A 19,691-nucleotide genomic window follows, 5' to 3' on the forward strand; every position below is an offset into this window, starting at 1 on the left:
ATTTCCTTTCTTGCCTTTGATCAATACATCACCCACTCCTTCAGCTGGAATTGTTCTGTTGTCTGCAAACCTTATTTTAGTTTTTGATGAACTGTTGAAGTTGATTAGCCAGTCTCTATGGCTTGTCATGTGATTGCTGCAACCTGTGTCAAGATACCAATGTTCTTGATCATCTTCAGCATCTGTGATGGTTGCCATATACAGTGTTGGATCAGCCTCTGAGTCACTATCTTCCTGAGCAATATGTGCTTCAGCCTTATTCTTTCCTCCATACCTTGGAACCTTCTTGCCTCTGCAGTCTTTTGCAAAATGACCATATTTCTGACAATTGTAGCATTGAATCTTTTTCAAATTCACTTTTCCCTTCTTTTCTTGATTTGAACCATTACTCTGATGTGATGATTCTCCTTGATCACTGTTCTTCTTTGAATTATCTTGGTGATTGCTTTCTTTATGAGCCTTATCTTTCCCTTTCCATTTACCATTGCCTTTCTTGATTGCATGAGCTTGCAGTGCCTGATCTGCAGCTCTATCTTTCTGTCTTTCACTCAGTCTTTGATCATGTGATTCCAAAGAGCATTGCAGTTCATCCAATGTCATAGTGCTTATATCTTTGGATTCCATGATTGCAACAGTAATGTAATCAAACTTTGGAGCTAGGGTTCGTATTACCTTTTCAACAATAGCTGCATCACCCAATGTTTCTCCACAGCTTCTTATCTGATTTGAAATATTGGTGATTCTGTTGAAGTAGGCTGTGATTGTTTCAGTATCTTCCATCTGAAGCAATTCAAATTTTCTCTTCCATGTCTGCAATCGAACTTTCTTCAATTTCTCATTCCCTTCATGACATTTAGCAAGAATGTCCCAACACTCTTTTGCAGATCCTGCATTCTCAATCTTCTGAAAGTTTATCACATCAACACATTGATGGATAAAGAACATAGCCTTGAAGTCTTTCTTCTTGGAATTTCTGTGTGCAGTTCTTTGATTCTCATTTGCATCTGCTGGTAGTGGAGTCACACCAGTTTCCACCACATCTTGCACTTCTTGAAAGCCAAAGATGACTTTCATCTGCTTGTTCCATCTATCCCAGTTGGAACCATCAAGAATCGGAAGTTTTCCTCCAAAACTGTTGCTCAGAGTTTCCAATTGGCTTGACATCTTCAAGCTTCTGCTGCACAGTGATCTTTCTTGAATCTTTAATGCCAAGAACCTTGAGGCTCTAGATACCAGTTGTTAGAACTTGAAGGGAGAATGAGGGAAATCAACAATGAGAGAATGATGGAAATTGAGAGAGTAAAGGGAGAATTATTATTGATCAAGATTGTGTTGAAATTACAATGACTAATGTGCTTATATACACATTCAATCTAACTAACTATGATTACTCTAACTAACTCACTAGTTAGTTGCTTACAACACAAGTAACATAAATTGTAACTAACTTCTAACTTGAATTATTCCTTCAATAGAACCACTGCTTTTTGTTTTCATTATTAAATTTATGTTGTTTTCTATGATGTAGTAGTAAAATGAAATTTGTGATCTTGCAAGTTTTATCTTGGAGACGTCATGGCGTCTTCCTTACACAATTTTAAGTAGTGCAGCGAAAAATCTTAAAGAGAATCCTCTAATTCGCAGGTTAACCAATAATATTTTCGATGACTAAAAATTCTTTTTCAAATACGATTTTTGAAATTCCGAAAACAACACATTTTTGCTTCTAACTCTTCAAGTCCTTTCCCTCAAATTCTCACATAACTGTCAAGCTAGAAAATAAAAGTTTGAAGAGTTAGACTTCCACAGTATAAACTACTATCAATATTTGAATTATGACTTTGTAAAAAAAAACAAATATTTGAATTATGATCAAAAGATATATTTATATTTTTATTTTGACATAATAAATAAATAAAATGTGAAAATATCTTTCTATCATAATAAAAAGAATCTATGAGAAACTAAAATAATAAAGGTTTAAAGGTTATGTACCATTGATAATATTAATAATATGATTTATATTAGTAAGGTAAAATTGGATAATTGGTTTCTTAACTTATTTATTGGTTTCATATTGATTAATTAACTAATTAACGTTACAAATTGATTCATTAACTAATTAACATTACAAATTGATCCTTTAACTTTAATTATGTTTGTCGTATTAGTCTTTTTTGTTAGTTTTTCTCAAAAAACGTTAACTTTGTTTACTTTACTACTGATGTGGCCATGTAACACATTGAAATGAGTGGTATGTTGAAAAAAAAAAACACGTCAATAACTATTTTTCTAACGTTAATTTTTTTTTTTTGAGAAATACTAACGAAAAAAACCAATATAACTAGAAAAATTGAAGTTAAAGGACCAATTTGTAACGTTAATTAGTTAAGAGTCCAATATAAAACTAATAAATAAGTTAATGGACTAATTAGAAACGTTAATTTATTAAGGGACCAATGAAACTAATAAATAAATTAAGGGGTGAATTGTCCAATTTAGCCTATTAATAAAGGATATGTTAGAATCAAGGATTCACAAATATTTTGTTTGGAACAAATTGATCCATTGACTATATATTTTTTGTTTGGGTGGAGGCTAACATGCACGAGTGTCTTAAGTGGTGCACGATGAATCACTTATCAATAATCCTATAACGAATATCAATTTTATAAAATCTACCGTTAAATTTAAAAAATTTATATATCAAGTGATTTGTTTGGATTCACCTATTTAATTGTTGATTAAGTCGAATTTATTTTCACATTGTTCAAACATCAATGAATATGAAAAATTGATTTTTGTTTATAATTAAGGATAAAAGAGTACTTTTTTTATTAAAAAATAAATGACCTCTTTGGATTTTGTTAATTAGTGTCTCGAACCATAGTTAACATATGATATGTATTAAAAAACCACAATATAATCTTCGCAAACTTAACTCAGTTGGTAAAAATATCGTATTTTATATTTATAAGCCGAATTCGAATTTCAGACAGCCACTTATCCATCTTAAATGTGGACTACCGGAAAAAAAAAGCATAATGTAAAAATAATATTTTATTTTTTACAGCAATATTTTTGAATATTTTTTATATGTGTGAGTAACAACCAAGAAGAGAAACAGCTGTTGGTGAGTGAGGGAGTTTTTGAAACGTACTCTCATTCTCCTTCCTCAGCGCCTTATCTCCTCTTCCAATGTCCACCATAGACGAAACAACAACAGCCCTAATCTCATGGCACAAAATCCCAAACATAAAATGCGACGTCGTTTCTCTCAATTCCCATTCCCCTCTCCGTCAAAACGCTACTCTCACCTTCGCCACCGCAACCACCTCCGACACGAAATTCGCCTGTGTTTCTGTTGCAGAAGCCAAATTTCATAACCATTTTGCTCCTACGCCTTCTCAGCTTCTCAAACACCCGCTCGCTGCCTTGGCGTTTGTTCCTAAAGATGCCGCTCTTTTCTCTGCCGGAGCCTTCGCTGGTGCCGCCGCTAAGACTTTCACTGCGCCGCTCGACCGTATCAAACTCCTCATGCAGGTGCGCGCAGAATTATTTTTTATCTTTTGTTTTATTTCTTACAATGAATCTGTAACTAACTAACTAACTAACTAATTAGAAACTCCATAATTAGAATCTGTAACTTAACTGAAATTATAGACCAAACGCCGCGTTTAGATGGAGTTTAAAAAATGAGTGCGAATTGTGTGCATTCATTTTTGTGTGTTTATAAAATCTTATGCTCAAAATGTTATGGAGAATTTTTGTAGGTAAAGGCTCTCTTTGACAACATTTTTTTCACAAGCTTATAGCTTATTTTTACTAGCTACACCTTATTTTGATAAATTAGCTTATAACTTATCATTTTTTCTTCTAATTTTATGTCTGTCATCTTACTTGAAAAAAATTAAATATTAATTAAACATACATTTTTTATGTCATTTTATATTTATAAGCTAATTCAACAACTGATTTTACCAAACACTACGAATTCAATTCAATCAGTTAGCTTATCCACTATATGTTATAAGCTAGCTTCACTGTAAGTATAAGCTACCTTATTAGCTATCCGTTATCTTTTGCCAAACATGGTCAAATTATCAAATGTTGTTTTAATATTTTGTCTTTGACAAAGGAATGCTCAATGTTGGAAACACTATTGCCAAATGCAGATTGCAGAAAATTGCTGTTCGTTCTTATTATTACGCAAAAGGAGCAATTTGACAAAAGTTTTTCCTAAATAGCGCATCACGAAATAATAGTAATTTGTTCAAATTTTACTATGCTATAGATTTACTGTCGGTATAGTAGCTATTTTGACAACACCGGTGTTGGAAATATGAAATCAAATAATAATAATAAGATGGTACTTTTGTAATTTTAGATGATAAAATGTCAACTGAAAACGTAAACAAACATTCTCTCATAATTATAATGTTGTAGTGACAAGTTTAATTAATGAAATCCAAAAGCTAACTGGCACAGAATGTATTTGCAGACTCATGGTGTGCGGGTCGGGCAAGACAGTGCTAAGAAAGCAATAGGTTTCGTTGAGGTAATGTTTGATCCTTTTCATAGTTTCCGGCCTAACGTTTTAAGTGTTGATTGGTTTTATGATTTGTACTTCCCTTTGTTTCAACTCAAAATGTTTAAGAGTATGTTGTAGGTGTGTAAGTTGATTATTTGATTGTTATGTGATATATGATAATTTTCTACTTCTGTATTTCCTCTATGTCCTTTTGAACTATATTGTGACTAGCTTGGAATCTATATGGTAATTGGGACGCAGGGACGTTTTCCTCTTACCAAAGATCATATGGTCATATGAACAAGTATTATGCTACTACCTGGGCTGTTTATTTACCAATTACCACTACTAAGTTAACTAATACCTCTATGATCTATATTGGTTAAAAGAAAAAATTGAATACAGAACGAATTTGAAGAGGTGTGTTGATGAGTTCCATACCTTCTTGGTAGACTCCATTATTTGCACTAATGTTGTATTTGTATCAATTAACATTTGGCAAAATTATTTTTTTGTCTTCCGTTGACAGTAGCAAAAGGTGGTTTCATCATATTTGTGTTTATAAATGCTTTAAAGATTTATCTTCATGATGATTAGTAATTGATAATTTATGGACTTGGTTATAGACTCTCTGTTCTCAATGGTGCTAGTTTGTAATTGTAGCCATCTTGTAGAAGGGTAGTTGGCCAAGTTGTGTGTATAATCGGCCAGCTCAGTAGTAGCAATAGAATGTTACTTTCAGTCAACTACCTGTTTTTAACGATTTGTATTTGCACATCACATATTAATTACTAATTTTAGTTTATTTCCTCCTCCCATCACTTTGATTGTGATCTTGACTTTTTTTAAAAATTCTTTGGTCACATGAATATAAAACACAGGCCATTGCTGTTATAGGGAAGAAAGAAGGGATTAGAGGTTACTGGAAGGGAAACCTCCCGCAGGTCAGTACAATCAGTAAAAAATGTATTGATATTTTTGCATTCACTTTTCCTTATTAACAATGACTAGTCTTTCCATTTTAGAGCTTCTTTTTTAATGTTACAGGTGATTCGGGTTATACCTTATAGTGCCGTCCAGCTTTTTGCTTACGAATTTTATAAGGTCACCCCTAACTACCTTTTTAAAACTTCTAATAGCAAATATTACCTGTTCATGTTTGAAGTTCTATTTTTTTATTCACAGAAATTATTCAAGGGACAGGATGGTGAACTTTCTGTTGTGGCAAGACTTTCAGCAGGTGCTTTTGCTGGCATGACATCCACTTTTGTAAGTAAATACAGGGCCCGTGCGTTTCTTTTTCCTAGCTTTGCGTGTTATTATGTTTTACATGATACAATTAATATCTATTAGCAATTTCGTTTATGTAAAATAGTCTTTTGTCCTTTACATCTTGCTTCAATGTATCTAATTTTTTTATATCCTTGTAGATAACTTACCCATTAGATGTTCTGAGATTACGATTAGCCGTTGAACCTGGTTGTCGAACCATGTCAGAGGTATTGATTGAACTGATTTAGCATTTAAGCAAGTTCTTTGTTCGTGAAGATGTACCTGATAGGGGGCTCGGTACCATTTTGTGGTTTTTCCAGGTTGCCTTGTGCATGCTAAGGGAGGAAGGATTTGCATCTTTCTACAGAGGCCTTGGGCCTTCTCTTATTGCAATTGCTCCTTATATTGCAGTGAATTTTTGTGTTTTTGACTTGTAAGTTCATTAATAACTTCTATCTTTATTGTGATCTGTGGTACAGTGGACTTGGACATTGATATTGAAAATCCTGACCTTCTAATTCTATGGGTGATAGATTAAAGAAGTCTTTGCCTGAGAAGTATCAAAAGAGAACTGAAACAACTATACTCACTGCTGTGCTTTCGGCATCTCTAGCCACACTTACATGCTATCCTCTAGACACTGTCCGGCGACAAATGCAATTGAGGGGTACACCTTATACGACAGTATTAGAAGCTTTTACAGGTGAGGATTACTCCTGTTTACTTTAGTGTCATAAAATAAATTTATATAAAACAATGTATTTAAGAATTTGACTTGTGTGCTGTAATACTGTTTCTAAGTTTTCCTGTCAAAATAAGTAACTAAATAAAATCCTGCTATTATTCTTTGACCCCCAGTATTGGGTTTATATCTGCAGTAATTAAGTTGCCTAATTGGAGCCTTGAATTTAAAAGTAAAACACACATGTACGATAATAATTGATTCAGAATCTTCCAATTATTAACTCGATGCTTATTTATATGATAAAAAATGCAATAAAATCAATCATACCAGTGATACCACAATAAAATGATCCCTTTATATTTGGTAAACAGTAGGACTCGATAGTCTTATTGAAGGTTGCTTTAACAATTACAGACCATGGTAAACCAGTGTATTTGTCTGTCTACAATTGTTGTTATTTCCTTTTTCCCCTGAAAGTTTGTTCAATATGTTTATAATCATGGTTGTAATATAACAATATACTAGTATAAGTAGATTTAAATATGCTGGGATGGCACACTAGATGTTAATTAAACTATTTGAATTTGTGTATTTTAAGGGGGATTTGTTTATTATAAAACTTATGTTGATACAGGTATTGTGGCACGAGATGGTGTTGCTGGTTTGTATCGGGGATTTGTACCCAATGCTCTGAAAACCCTACCAAACAGCAGGTTCCTGTTTTCTCCTATTGTTGAAGCCCATTTTTATGCTTTCTTAGCATTAGTTTCTTTACTCACCCTTGTTTCTCTCTGCAGCATCAAGCTTACCTCATATGACATTGTGAAGCGCATAATTGCAGCTAGTGAGAAAGAATTTCAAACAATTACAGAGGAAAATCGCAACAAACAAAACAACATCAACAAACAATGAAAGGGAACTCTGAATTCTTCTTATTTTACCCTTTTTTGCTCCTGAATTTTTTTTTGGAATCAATACTCTGTGTAGAAGTGTTCAATTTTTGTGGAAATTGTGTGTATATTTGGATTCATGGTGAGCTTGACAGAATCACAATGAATTACCGTGATTTTACAAAATCTACACTTTGGAGCTTCTACAAAATCATATTATCACCGTGAGTTTGTCAAATTCACCATGATTCCAAATATTATCTTCCAGCAGTAATGACAATCATCCAGCTGCCAATGTTTCTGTATCAGTTGGCCAAGAATTTTGTAGAATATATATTTATGTTAGGTAGGCATGATGTAATTTTCTTTTGATGCATTCGACATTATCATTAGCTGTAATTTTTCAGACAAGTTGTACTTAACCATTTATCTAACATGGTGATATATTATGGAAAACTGTATGCATTTAATAAACTCTCCCTTGCAAACCATAATTATTTTTACATGTAGTAGTTGTATCAGAATGGTTGTTATTATACTCTCTCCCATCTTCAGAAACGTTTAATTTACAGGGTGCAAAGGCATAACGAAAAAGAAATGGCGTCCAACATTCATATTGAAGAGCGAACTTGAGTACACAACTACTTTTCTTTCTTGGCCGTCGTAGCACACTTCACAGTAAGATAACGCTGCGTAAGTACTGTTAAAAAACACTCATATTTATATTTAGAATTTAGATATACTTCTATTTAAGAGTTCATTCAGATATCATAAAATTGGAGAGTGCTCTCTATCAGAATGAAAAAAAGAGCGTTTTTCTTAGAGGTGCAGAAGACATCTCAGAGATTTCCCGTCAATCAAAAGGTCAAAGGCTTTGTTTATCTCCTCAAAGGGAAGTTCGTGAGTGATGAACTTATCCAGCTTTATCGCCTAAAAAGTTAATCAAAGCCATAACAACCAGGTATTAGACCATGCATTAGTTTTTGCTAAGATGAGTAATTATAGAATAATATTATTTGCACACTAAAACTCATAACATAATTTGAGTTTGAAGGCATTGCAAGTAGAGATGATCATTACCCCTTGCATGCATTCTGTGGCGAGATTAGGCAACTGACTTTTGCCTTTGAAACCTCCAAAAATTGATCCTTCGATTCTGCGCCCATCAAAGAGCTCCATCGGGTGTATGGGTAGCAACTTTGGTGATGATTGAATTCCCAATAGTACAGTCAATCCCCAACCCTGCATTACAAAAATTGACATAAGTAGTGCACAATTTTAAACTAGAAAATTGTGTCTGATCAGTTTTTAATTGGACCCTTGCTTTCAAATAAAGATTAAGTTTATGAAGAATAGTTGAAATATTAATTAGGTCAAATGCATTGAGGGATCCTTTAAGTTTTTTAGGTAGCACATAGGTCCTTTTAAGTTTTTAGGTAACATTGCTTTTTGACCTATTTGAAGGATAGCGGTGCAATAAATTAGAAACTTAAAAAACATATTTGTTACCTCAAAAACTTAAAACCTATCTGTTACAGATGCAAAACTTAAAGGACCTCTGGATGCATTTGGCCTATAAATTATGTCAATGAAACTGCTGGAATTGTTTTGCTACTAGGAATATAAATATACCTCATGAACAGACAAGAAGGCATCTCTTAGAACATTCAAGTTTCCTGTACATTCAAAACTGTAGTCTACACCTCCTCCCCCAGTCATTTCTCTGATTCTCTGCAGATGAATTTATAATCTTGCTGGTGAAAATGCATGTGCAGATAATATATTCTTTTGCGAAATGAGTGGAGAGAAAGCACCAACCTCATATACCGGCTTCTCTTCATCAGTTGGATTTATGAGGTCTGTGATTCCCATTGTTTTGGCTTTGAGCACAAAGAAAATATATTTCATGTTAGATTTAGATTATGATGAGATATATTAAGTGTGAATTAAGTCTCGTATTGTCGGAAAAGTAGAGGTTAAACAACATATAAATGAGAGACTCATAAACCTAATGCCTCAATGTGTTAAACCAACCCAGTGATGATCTCCTCAATGGCCCAACAACTGAGTGAGGCTCCCTATAAGTGAGATGATCCATATATCTGATGCCTCAATATGTTGAACCAACCCAGTGAGGCTCTCCTCATTGGCCCAACAATCCAGTGAGGCATTAGGTTAGAAGGTAAATTATATGGTGATTAGAAGGAAAATTTTATATAGTCCTAAACTCTTGTACTCAAATTAAGTTGCTACCTGTGATGAATTTGTCTGGGTTGATATCCACACCTATTATTTTGGAAGCACCTCTGGCTCGTGCCCCTTCTGCAACCTGGCCCAAGTCCAACAAAAATTAAGTCTTCCCAAGATTTTTTATATTTTTTTTTAGTTATAAATTTGTTTTTGGTTCATATTTTAGGCATTGAATAAATGATGAATTAAATAGAAACACCATTATTATAATATTATTTATAAAAATGCATTTAAATATATCATAATTTAAAAATCAAACAAAGAGACTTCAGCACATCAAACAAAGACAGTGTTAAGTTAAAATCAAAGAAAAATATTACTGCAGATGAAATTATCGTGAAGCATTGAAATTGTCAGTATAAGTTAATATCAAAGAGAAAAAAAATGAGCATACACATCAAGAAATAGCTATAATATATCGTGCCAGGAAATTAAAAATCTTACTGCGAGGCCAACTGCACCTAAACCAAAGACTGCTACAGATGAACCAGCATGTACATTAGCAGTATTCCAAGCAGCTCCAATTCCTACATTTATTTGAGTTTCAACAATTCACAATCACATCACATAAAATCAACCTAATATATATATATATCAAACGTTACTTTTTTTAATGGCAAATATATCAACTGAGCACGAGACTACAAACTTCTATTCTTATCCGTAAAAAATAAAATAAAAAGCTTTTATTATTATAAGTTTAAAGATTATGTGTTATTAGTGTTAATTAATTTTATACCAACATTCGGTAAGAATTTTGTAATCTTCCATGTCATATTAAGAAAGTGGAGGAAGTGGAGTGATACGGCGGAAACACGGTTTTTATTGATTGGTAACATTATTTCACACTATCAATGCACATTTTTTTCTCTATTATTATTTTTTTGGGTACAATTGTACTCTATTATTATACTGTAGACAATAATGAATACACATTTTTTTGACTAAGAATAACATTATTGACACAAAATAAAAAACATTATCGTTGATTCTTTCTTTAACATAAAACACATCTGGCCGGCTCCAAAAAAGACTCCGTCCTAAGATACAAACATTGACTTGACCATCAGATAAAATATTGAGACAAAACATACTTTTCCTCTCTGCATGGGAAAAGTAATAAGTAAAAAACAAAAATAATGTTACGTGAAATTGCAGGCTGCAAACAAAATGACAAGACTTCGTTTTCTCATTTTTTAGGTATTTTATTTCCCCTCTTTTCTGGCCAATCTAGATGCCAATTATTATTATAAAAAAAATGAAAGACACCAAAGATCTATTTCCAGCAAATTTTAAAGAACAAATTACTTGTACGTCTTTTCATAGACACGAGAAGAATAGTATTTTTCAAGTTGGAAAAAATTCCAAGTCTCTGAGTCAACTTATTATAGTCCATTGATAATTTTTTGACTAAATATTCCATTGAAAATTTATTTTTCCTCTCTACTAGTATCATGTTGAAACGTCCCGCACAATAAATAAAAATAGTATTATTGAGTATTGACCGAGTTTTTATATAGGTAGACAAAATAACAAGCGTACTAAGACAAACACATAACTTTGATGTCCTAAGTTCGAATTTCAGTGAAAATATCCAACTTAAAAATGTCAGCATTTATCGATTAAATTACAACTTATACTTTTTATTTTAATTACGTACGTGTTGGTGATGTTAATGTTTGAATTTTCATTTGCTTCTAGAGAAAATATAGTTTGGGGAAGTTACTGATTTTAAAATATAAAGATCTATTTATATAAAAAATTATAAAATATTTATTTTTATTATTTATCATAAAACAAAACATTTTAAAGAATCGCATTTTCTATTTTATAATTGCAAAATAAGAAGGTCAAGAAATTTGGTCATCCTCAAGACTGCTATAGCAAAACTTCAAGTCAAACCTGACCGGCGCAATCAATTTTTCTATATGAAAATTATAATTTATACCTATAAAAAATATAGCAAATTCTAGTAATAAGTACTTTTAAAGACCATTTGTTCAAAAATCAAAGGTATTTTTTTTCTCAAAAGAATCAGGTAATTTTTTATTGATAATCAAAGGTAAATTTTGTAAGTGATATAATAAACCTATTGTTTGAAACAATTTTTTTTTTTGGTTGATTTGTTTGAAAATTTATTTTGACACAGATTTGTTTGAAACTATTATATAGCTACATTAAAAGTTATGACTTTTAATTAAAATATAATATTATTTGACTGTTTTGTCAAGCCTGGTTAAAAAAAATCAAATACTGTATAATAAAATTTACTCCGCAACACTCATTAGTAATTACCATACCCATTAAAAAATTTATGGACATAGATTTGAGGCTCAGTCTAGCGTCATTAAACAATATTCAATTGCATTGATCAATTCAATTATTAGTACTATGATGTACTACTATTACTCCCTCCCGTCCTTAATATAATTAAGAATTTTTTAGATATATTAAAAAATTAATGCATTTAGACTATATTATACACTAGATACATTCACTTTTAAATGTATTTAAAAAGTCAACTTCTTATATTAAGGACTAGAGGAATATATTATTACCAGTAAACGTAGTGATGTGTTTCGTTATTGACCGGGAAAAGGGAGTTTGAATGCATCAGTACATAATTTGTTGCACAAAACAAATTTGGCAAATACCCTCTGAAATTTCAAAATTCGTCAAATACCTCCCCAAAATTTGGAAATAGGAAAATATTTCTCTGAAATTATAAAAACGTCAATCAAATTACCCCTTGACATGGACTCTGACCGGTAGTGTCATGGGGCAATTTGATTGACTTTTTATAATTTCAGGAAAATATTTATCTATTTTCAAATTTCATGAGAGTATTTAACGAGTTTTAAAATTTCAGTGGGTATTTCACAGTTTAATAGGAGGAGGAGTGAATGACGTGAGGGAGAATGACTTAAGATAAGGAATGGGGTGAACACAACGAGGAACATTAAATGTTGAAAATCAACCCCATCCCCACACGCAAGGCAATAGGCCCACGTATTAAATTGCATGTTAGTCAAAACAATCTGTTGAAATTAAATAAAATTAAATTTTCAATTTTTTGAACTACTAAATTTTATTAATAACGCAACTGAGCGCAAGACGAGCACGGTGCGTATCCAAATTAATTTTCAATTATTTTATCTTACTAGCTAATTTACTAGTGATAAGGAGTTTGAAAAATATGTTAGAGATTCTGAGTTCAATCATCAACTCAATTGTAGTAAAAAAAAAAAATCGGATACATGTTTACTCTCTCTCAAAAGTTTGATAAAAAAAATATTGAATATATGATAAGTTAGTTTATAGTTGATGAACTAATAGCGAATGAATAGTTTATTATAAGCTAATTTATGTACTATTTTATACTTCTTCTTTGTAATTAATGTTGTATGGAAAAAAAAATTGAGTTAGTTTACAAAATTGTCCTTCATTAATAATATAAAAATGAAAAATTGAAGAATTGAAAAAAGATAGAGTAATAAATAGTTAAAGATATAATAATTGAAATAATAGCATTAAACTTATAAACTCTTGAGAAACAAATTTTATCAAACTAATTAATTTTTATCATATAAAAATATAAGCTTTTAAGACATAAAATGTGATTGCTCAAAAAATGACATATAAAATTATAAGCTTTTAAGACATAAAATGTGACATTGGTGATAGAGCCATAATGTTCTTTGAATCACGATAATAAGTGAATCATATGTCCTACCTACACCATTAAAAAACAGGAGGCATGATGAATATGCAAGAAACATACCGCAAATAATAGAGAATATTAAATTAAGAACCAATCTGAAGTTTATAAAAAACAAAAGAACTATTCTGAATTATATATTGGAAGAAATCAAAGTGACATTAGTCTAACATTATAATAATATTGCACCTTGTAATAAATTTTTAATTTATATATACAAATTTTATAAAATAAATTGTTAGATTAAAATTTTATATATAGATTGAAATTTCATGTTATATATATATTATGCATGTAAAATTTTATTAAAATTTAAAATTATTTAATATGTTGTTCGAGACTTTTTCTTTTTGAGAAAACATGTTATTTTATTTTATTTTTTTGAGGTAAAACCATGTTATTGAGACTCATAAGATTAACATCTAATGAATCTTTATTAATCATCGTTGATATTGATACTATACATTTAATATTAATGTACTTTTATTAAGAAAAAATATACAAACGAAAGAGAGAATATTATTTTGTCATTATATTTATCAAATAGTATGTGTCAATTTTGACGCTAAACTATTTTAAATAAAAAAAATATTAAAAAGAATGAACATATATATATAGGGTACTTACCTGTGGAAACTCCACAACTAAGCATGGTGAGGTTTTTAAGGCAAAGAGTTTCTTGAGGGTTGACCTTAACAACACAACCTGAATCCACCACTGTATACTCCGTGAAAGTTGAAGTGTTCAAGAAATGGAAAATGGGTTTGCCATCAATTGTTGAAAATCTACTTGTACCATCACACATTAGCTTCTTCATTGGGTCTACCCCAAACTTCTCACACATGTTGGTTTTCTCACACTTGCAATAGACACATTCACCACACTCACCATTAAATATTAGGACAACTATGTCCTTTTCTTTTATGTCACTCACTCCTTTTCCCACACTCTCCACAACCCTACACAAATGTTATTTTTGTTTGTCACATCTAATTATAAATAAGTCAACATTATATATTCAATATAATCCGAATTTAGTTTATTCATAATCACACAGTTGAAGATTTCAACCATTTGTAAATAAAGTCAATAATTTCAGTAAACAAGTATGGCATGTAACTTTGTGATTATGATGAAAGAAAAGTTGGCGGAATGGATTTTTCCATACCCGGAAGCTTCATGGCCAAAAATCCGAGGATAAGCACGTTGAGGTTCACACTTTGATTGACAAAAACAAGAAGAAAAAAAAATAGATCAGAAGAAAAACAATCAAAATAAGAAATTGTTTGAAACAAAATATAATTTATGTATTATTTTATATACATATATAGATATAGATGTGCAAATTGTGTTTACCTCGCCTTTCCAACCGCTGAGATCGGTGTGACAAATAGAAGTATAGAGGATCTTAATTCGAACCTCCATTTTTTTAGGAGGATGTACAAGAATTTGCTCCACGACAAAAGGTTCTCCCGGACCATGTGCCACGGCGGCTAATGCATAAAATGAAATTGTTGATTAAGATTCAATATATGCTCAAGTATAGATGAGTAAGTTTGGCTAATGCAAATTAATTAATTATTTTGAATATGTAAGTTGTGTGAGTTACCTACCTTTGCAAGTGATGGTCTTTCCCTTGGTCTCACTTGAACCATTTCCATTTGCAACATTTGAAGTTGCCATAGCTTCTTCTAATTCTTGTCTTGTGAAAAGCAAATTGGTTGGTGGATGAAACTAGTGACCAACAAAAGCCTGAAACTAAAGCCCGTGACAAAAGGGAATCCATGTATTGTATATATAAAAGAAGAAGAATATAAAGAGGAAAAAATAGTATATAAGATATGTGCTAATTAATAGTACATATTATGTAAGGAAATAAAAATAAACAAAGTGGTGTAAAAAACAAAGTAAGATGATACCTTGTGATGGATGGGTTATGGCAAACGATATAGAACTATAGAAAAATGAAACAGGAGCTGTATGTATTTATAATAACAAGAGAGACTAGGTGTGTCATTTGTGTGTGGTGTTGTACACTTGCACGTGTATATTTAGAAGGAAAAAAAAAGATTTTATATGCATTAATAAATTTTGGTGTTAGTTAGTATTAATTTTTAGTAAATTGGTAAAAATAAAAATGTTTATTGTTAATCCGTTTGAATTTTGTTGTGTTTTTTGTTTTAAGGAGAAGGAAGATATGTTTATCATATTTTCTTTAATTGCTTCTTTTCTATTCAAGTTGGAATAGAGTCTTTATAGATAGTTGAATTGGAATTTATCAATTTCGAGGAAAGTTGGATTCATTTCAATTCTTTTGGTGCTTAGTGAGGAATAAGAAAAGTGTGAAAACTCGTCATTTAAGTTGGTTAGCTAACACTTGATGTATTTGGTGCCTTCGAAAAAACATTATGTTTAGAGGAGAAATTGCAATTTTGCAATCTATAGTTGATTGAATAAATATTTTTGTTTTGTTTTGGTTTATAGGTTGATTAGGAAATAACTCTTCTTTTATTTTTTTCTGATTGGTGTGTAATGATCATTAAATTGAACATCTATTAACGTCTTCTTTGAATTGTAAAAATTGAGTACTTGTACAATAAAGAAGACATATCGGAAATTGACATGCATGTAGAATTGATGTTGATAATCATAAAAGAAAGTGATTGCAAGTGTAACAAAAAAATGCAAATAGAAAAAAAAAATCATTTTTAGTTTTTTTTTTTGCGCCTTTCGAGAGAGTGGTTATGGTGCATAAACGAATTCTTTATGCACCATGCATAAATAACACACAAAATCATTCCACAGCAAAATGATTTTGGATTACAACCCTCTGAAACCATTCCACAGTAAAAATAGTTTTGACATTATTAAGTACATTTAATGTGAAACCATTCCACAACAAAAATGGTTTTGACATGATTTTAGGTTAAAACTAACTACGAAGCAATCTGATGACGTCCAAGGGTTGCTGTTGTTGATTTGGGGTGGGAAATGGTGCGTTTGGAGATTTATTAGGTTCAATTTGATGGTGAAGATTTGTTTATGCATCATGCATAAGTTTATTCGTTATGCATAATAACTCATCCCGCCTTCCGATTTTTAAGAGTAAGGGGCTCTACAGTTTAGAGTTTGACCATTGGTAGATAAGTAAAATATAAATATGAACCATTTCATCTCAAAATTGAATTCAGGTTCTCTCCAACTATGTGTCTTTTGATGGAGCTCGTTAACTACTTGAGCTGAGTCGGTGGAAGAACTAAATTTTTTTATGGATAGACCACTGAAAAAATTATAATATATAAATTAAATACAAAAAATATATTTATAAAAGAAAAAAGTCATAATCTATATCTATATATAAAGAGGATACAAAAATTTTTGATGTGGATTTTTCATAATACCAAGAACCTTTTTTTTAGCAGCAAAAATCTTTTATTAACAAACTCACATATCATAAGGCATGTCTATTTTTTTTTTTTTTGAACAACAAAAATCTTTCATTAATAAACTCATCATTGAACTTTTTGAGTGCTTCAACCATGCCTCAAGTGTTAAGATTAACATCACCGTACAAAGAAGGAACTAATTTAAACAAAACAAACACCGTACAAAGATAAAACTAACACCGTATGAAGACGGAATAACAAACAACTCCATACGAAGACGGGACAAATGAAAAAATCACATAGGAAAACTCAAATAATAAATAAGAAGAACAAGAGCAAAACTCAAATAATAAATAAGAAGAACAAAACCGAATCACCTTTTAAAATATATATGAGTCAGGATCCGTTGACACCAACTAGTTTGACACCAAATGTTACACCTCTCAATAACGTTTTAACCGATATAAATTTTATAAAATCCACCGTTGGATTGAAAGTTTACATCATATAGATCATTTGTGTAAAATTTCAAATAAATCCAAAATCATTTGATATGTTATTGAGATACATTAAAATTAACGGTTTTTGTATTTTTTTAAATGCCGTTAATCTTTATGTGTCTCAATAGCATATCAACTGATTTTGCATTTGTCTGAAATTTTACACAAATGATCTATATGATGTAAACTTTCAATCCAACGGTAGATTTTATAAAATTTATATCGGTTAAAACGTTATTGAGAGGTGTAACATTTGGTGTCAAACTAGTTGGTGTCAACGGATCCTGACTCTATATATATATATATATATATATTTGGTGTTGGGTCGTGGGCCATCCGGCCACCCTTGGCTCCGCCACATAGCCCAATATCCACTTAATTATAAGTATATTAGATGTTTTCTCTCTAGGCTTCCCATATATCTGTTATACTCCCAAATATTCTAATTTTGCTCTTGCTAAAAACTTCGGTTCGCAGAAACTGAAGTTTTTTCTAGTTCAAATTCAGGAAAAATTCGGTTAACAGAAACTGAATTTTTTTTTTCAAGGCAAAAAAAATTCTATTCGTAGTAACCGAAGTTTTTATTGAAGGGCAAAAAAGTAAATTCCAAAAGGGAAAAAAAACCATAGGCCCTAAAGAGAAAACATTGTTATATTATTCTTAATTTGGTAAATATAAGGCAAAAGGAAAAAGATGCACAACCACCTAATAATTTTTGTGTCTTTAATGGTGAACAATTATGTGGTGTTATATTATTCTTAATTTGGTACATATAAGGCAGAAGGAAAAAGATGCGCAACCACCTAATAATTTTTGTGTCTTTAATGGTGAACAATTATGTGGTATCTTTTTTTTCTTCTTTTCATCTCTCTATAGATGCGCCTAATTGGAAGTTTTCAAGAAATGGTGAATATAGTGTCAAATCTGCTTATTATTACACAATGCAAAATCTAGTGAATAATACTGGATTGAGAAAAATTACGTCGATTGTTACAGAAGAAGGAAGAGGTGCAAGCACTAGTGTTTCAGTTGTAGAGGGAACATGGATATCACCAATGTAAGGTATGCTTAAATGTAATGTTGATGCAGCGATATTTAGGGAGCAAAACCGTTTTGGTACAAATATGCGTTTAAGAGATGATAAAGAAAACTTTATTCATTCTCAAAAACGTGGAATCATGGTAATCTCCTTCCACATGAAGCAGAGGTATGAGGTCTTTAAATTGTTATTTCTTGGTTCCGAAATCTTGAATTTTCTAATGTTGTTATAGAAGAACTAAATTGCAAGCTAGTGGCTGATGACATTAGAGGTAAACTAAATTTACGTACGAAATTTGGCGATATGTTATTCGCGTGTAAAACTTCTTTACGTTCATTATGAAACTTTAGGATAAGTTTTATTATGAGACAAGCCAACAATGTTGCTCACTTGTTAGCAAAGGTGGCGTTATCTTTCGCTAGTTGTCACTGGTCAGGGGGCGGAGCTCTTCATGGGCTGGGTTGGGCCATGGCCCGCCCCATATTTTTTTTCTCCATAGGTATACTATTTAGCGGCGGTTATAAACCCCCGCTAAATAGACGGTGTAGTTTGTTACTTTAGGTTTTCCGGGGGTTTGGAATTCTTTAACAGGTTTTCCGTTTGCGGGGGTTTCAAACCCCCGCTCTTTGGAAGACCCGGAATTCTTAATATTTCAAATATCCTTCTTAATTTATTTTTTTAAGCATTCCTTCTAATGTTTTATTGTTTAATAATTTATAGATGTTTTAAAATGTGTAATTTATTTTGTCGAAGTATTCAAGTATATTTTTTTTGGAGAAAAAAGTACTCGAATTTTTATTTAAAATAGAGTTTGTGTATAAAAAAAGTACTCATGTTTGATCAATCTTTTATTAAAAAAAATTAAGTTTTTGTTGGAGAGATTCATATAATATTATAAACATAAATGCAAGAACTAATTAAAAAGTATTAAGTGTACACATGAATTGACATAAAATATATTTCATGATATATTTTTAAAATGATATTTGATTGTTTTTGAGATATCCACATATTAGACACACCCTAAATATGATATGTCTTTTTTTAGTAATGTTTTTGTATATTCGATTTATATTTGTGGCGGCCCGCCCCAATTTTTCGGGCTAGCTCCGCCACTGCTAGTTGTCAAGAATTTGATTACATACCATCATATATTGAAACTATGTTGTTGAATGAAATGAGTTAAGATTTACGTAAAAAAAAAAAAAAAAAACTTTGTCGGATATATATATATGTGTGTGTGTGTGTTATGAAACTATGTATAAACAATAGGAATAATGGGGAAGAATAAAAAGAAAGGGAGAAGAGAGGAGAATAACAGAGTCTGTATTCTTCCTTAAGAGTATACTTTACATGATACATGAGTTCTATTTATAAGCAAATGTAATGGGCCAATAACATGGGCCTAGAACCTATATGG

At 31.2% G+C, this 19,691-nt stretch overlaps 2 protein-coding genes across 2 annotated transcripts; one reads left to right on the plus strand and one right to left on the minus strand.

Annotated features, from left to right (window-relative positions):
- Positions 1–3,106: 3,106 nt before the first annotated feature.
- LOC123888931 (probable envelope ADP,ATP carrier protein, chloroplastic) lies at positions 3,107–7,852 on the plus strand. The gene is made up of 10 exons (XM_045938099.1): positions 3,107–3,543; positions 4,502–4,558; positions 5,413–5,475; positions 5,579–5,635; positions 5,717–5,800; positions 5,962–6,030; positions 6,124–6,236; positions 6,337–6,506; positions 7,123–7,201; positions 7,286–7,852. Exons 1-10 carry the CDS (start codon positions 3,199–3,201, stop codon positions 7,398–7,400), a joined length of 1,152 nt encoding a protein of 383 aa, XP_045794055.1. The 5' UTR covers positions 3,107–3,198; the 3' UTR covers positions 7,401–7,852.
- On the minus strand, positions 6,331–15,592 carry LOC123888930 (alcohol dehydrogenase-like 3). The gene is made up of 11 exons (XM_045938098.1): positions 15,266–15,592; positions 14,960–15,098; positions 14,703–14,839; positions 14,515–14,564; positions 13,974–14,305; positions 10,073–10,155; positions 9,632–9,707; positions 9,197–9,258; positions 9,011–9,109; positions 8,459–8,620; positions 6,331–8,308 (listed from the first exon to the last, which is right to left on the minus strand). The coding sequence occupies exons 2-11, from the start codon at positions 15,027–15,029 to the stop codon at positions 8,198–8,200; spliced, it is 1,182 nt and encodes a 393-aa protein (XP_045794054.1). The 5' UTR covers positions 15,030–15,098; positions 15,266–15,592; the 3' UTR covers positions 6,331–8,197.
- Positions 15,593–19,691: the final 4,099 nt, after the last annotated feature.

Source organism: Trifolium pratense, linkage group LG6 (assembly GCF_020283565.1).
Source record: "Trifolium pratense cultivar HEN17-A07 linkage group LG6, ARS_RC_1.1, whole genome shotgun sequence".
NCBI classification, from domain to species: Eukaryota; Viridiplantae; Streptophyta; class Magnoliopsida; order Fabales; family Fabaceae; genus Trifolium; species Trifolium pratense.

Excerpts from the sequence above, each read along its gene's own strand:
- LOC123888931 (XM_045938099.1), top strand. The coding sequence starts at position 3,199 with ATGTCCACCATAGACGAAACAACAACAGCCCTAATCTCATGGCACAAA. Across the intron at positions 3,544-4,501 it reads GTATCAAACTCCTCATGCAG|ACTCATGGTGTGCGGGTCGG; the intron begins GTGCGCGCAGAA and ends ATGTATTTGCAG. Across the intron at positions 5,801-5,961 it reads CTGGCATGACATCCACTTTT|ATAACTTACCCATTAGATGT; the intron begins GTAAGTAAATAC and ends ATATCCTTGTAG.
- LOC123888930 (XM_045938098.1), bottom strand. The coding sequence starts at position 15,029 with ATGGCAACTTCAAATGTTGCAAATGGAAATGGTTCAAGTGAGACCAAG. Across the intron at positions 14,840-14,959 it reads AAAGACCATCACTTGCAAAG|CCGCCGTGGCACATGGTCCG; the intron begins GTAGGTAACTCA and ends TTTATGCATTAG. Across the intron at positions 9,110-9,196 it reads AAGAGAAGCCGGTATATGAG|AGAATCAGAGAAATGACTGG; the intron begins GTTGGTGCTTTC and ends ATTCATCTGCAG.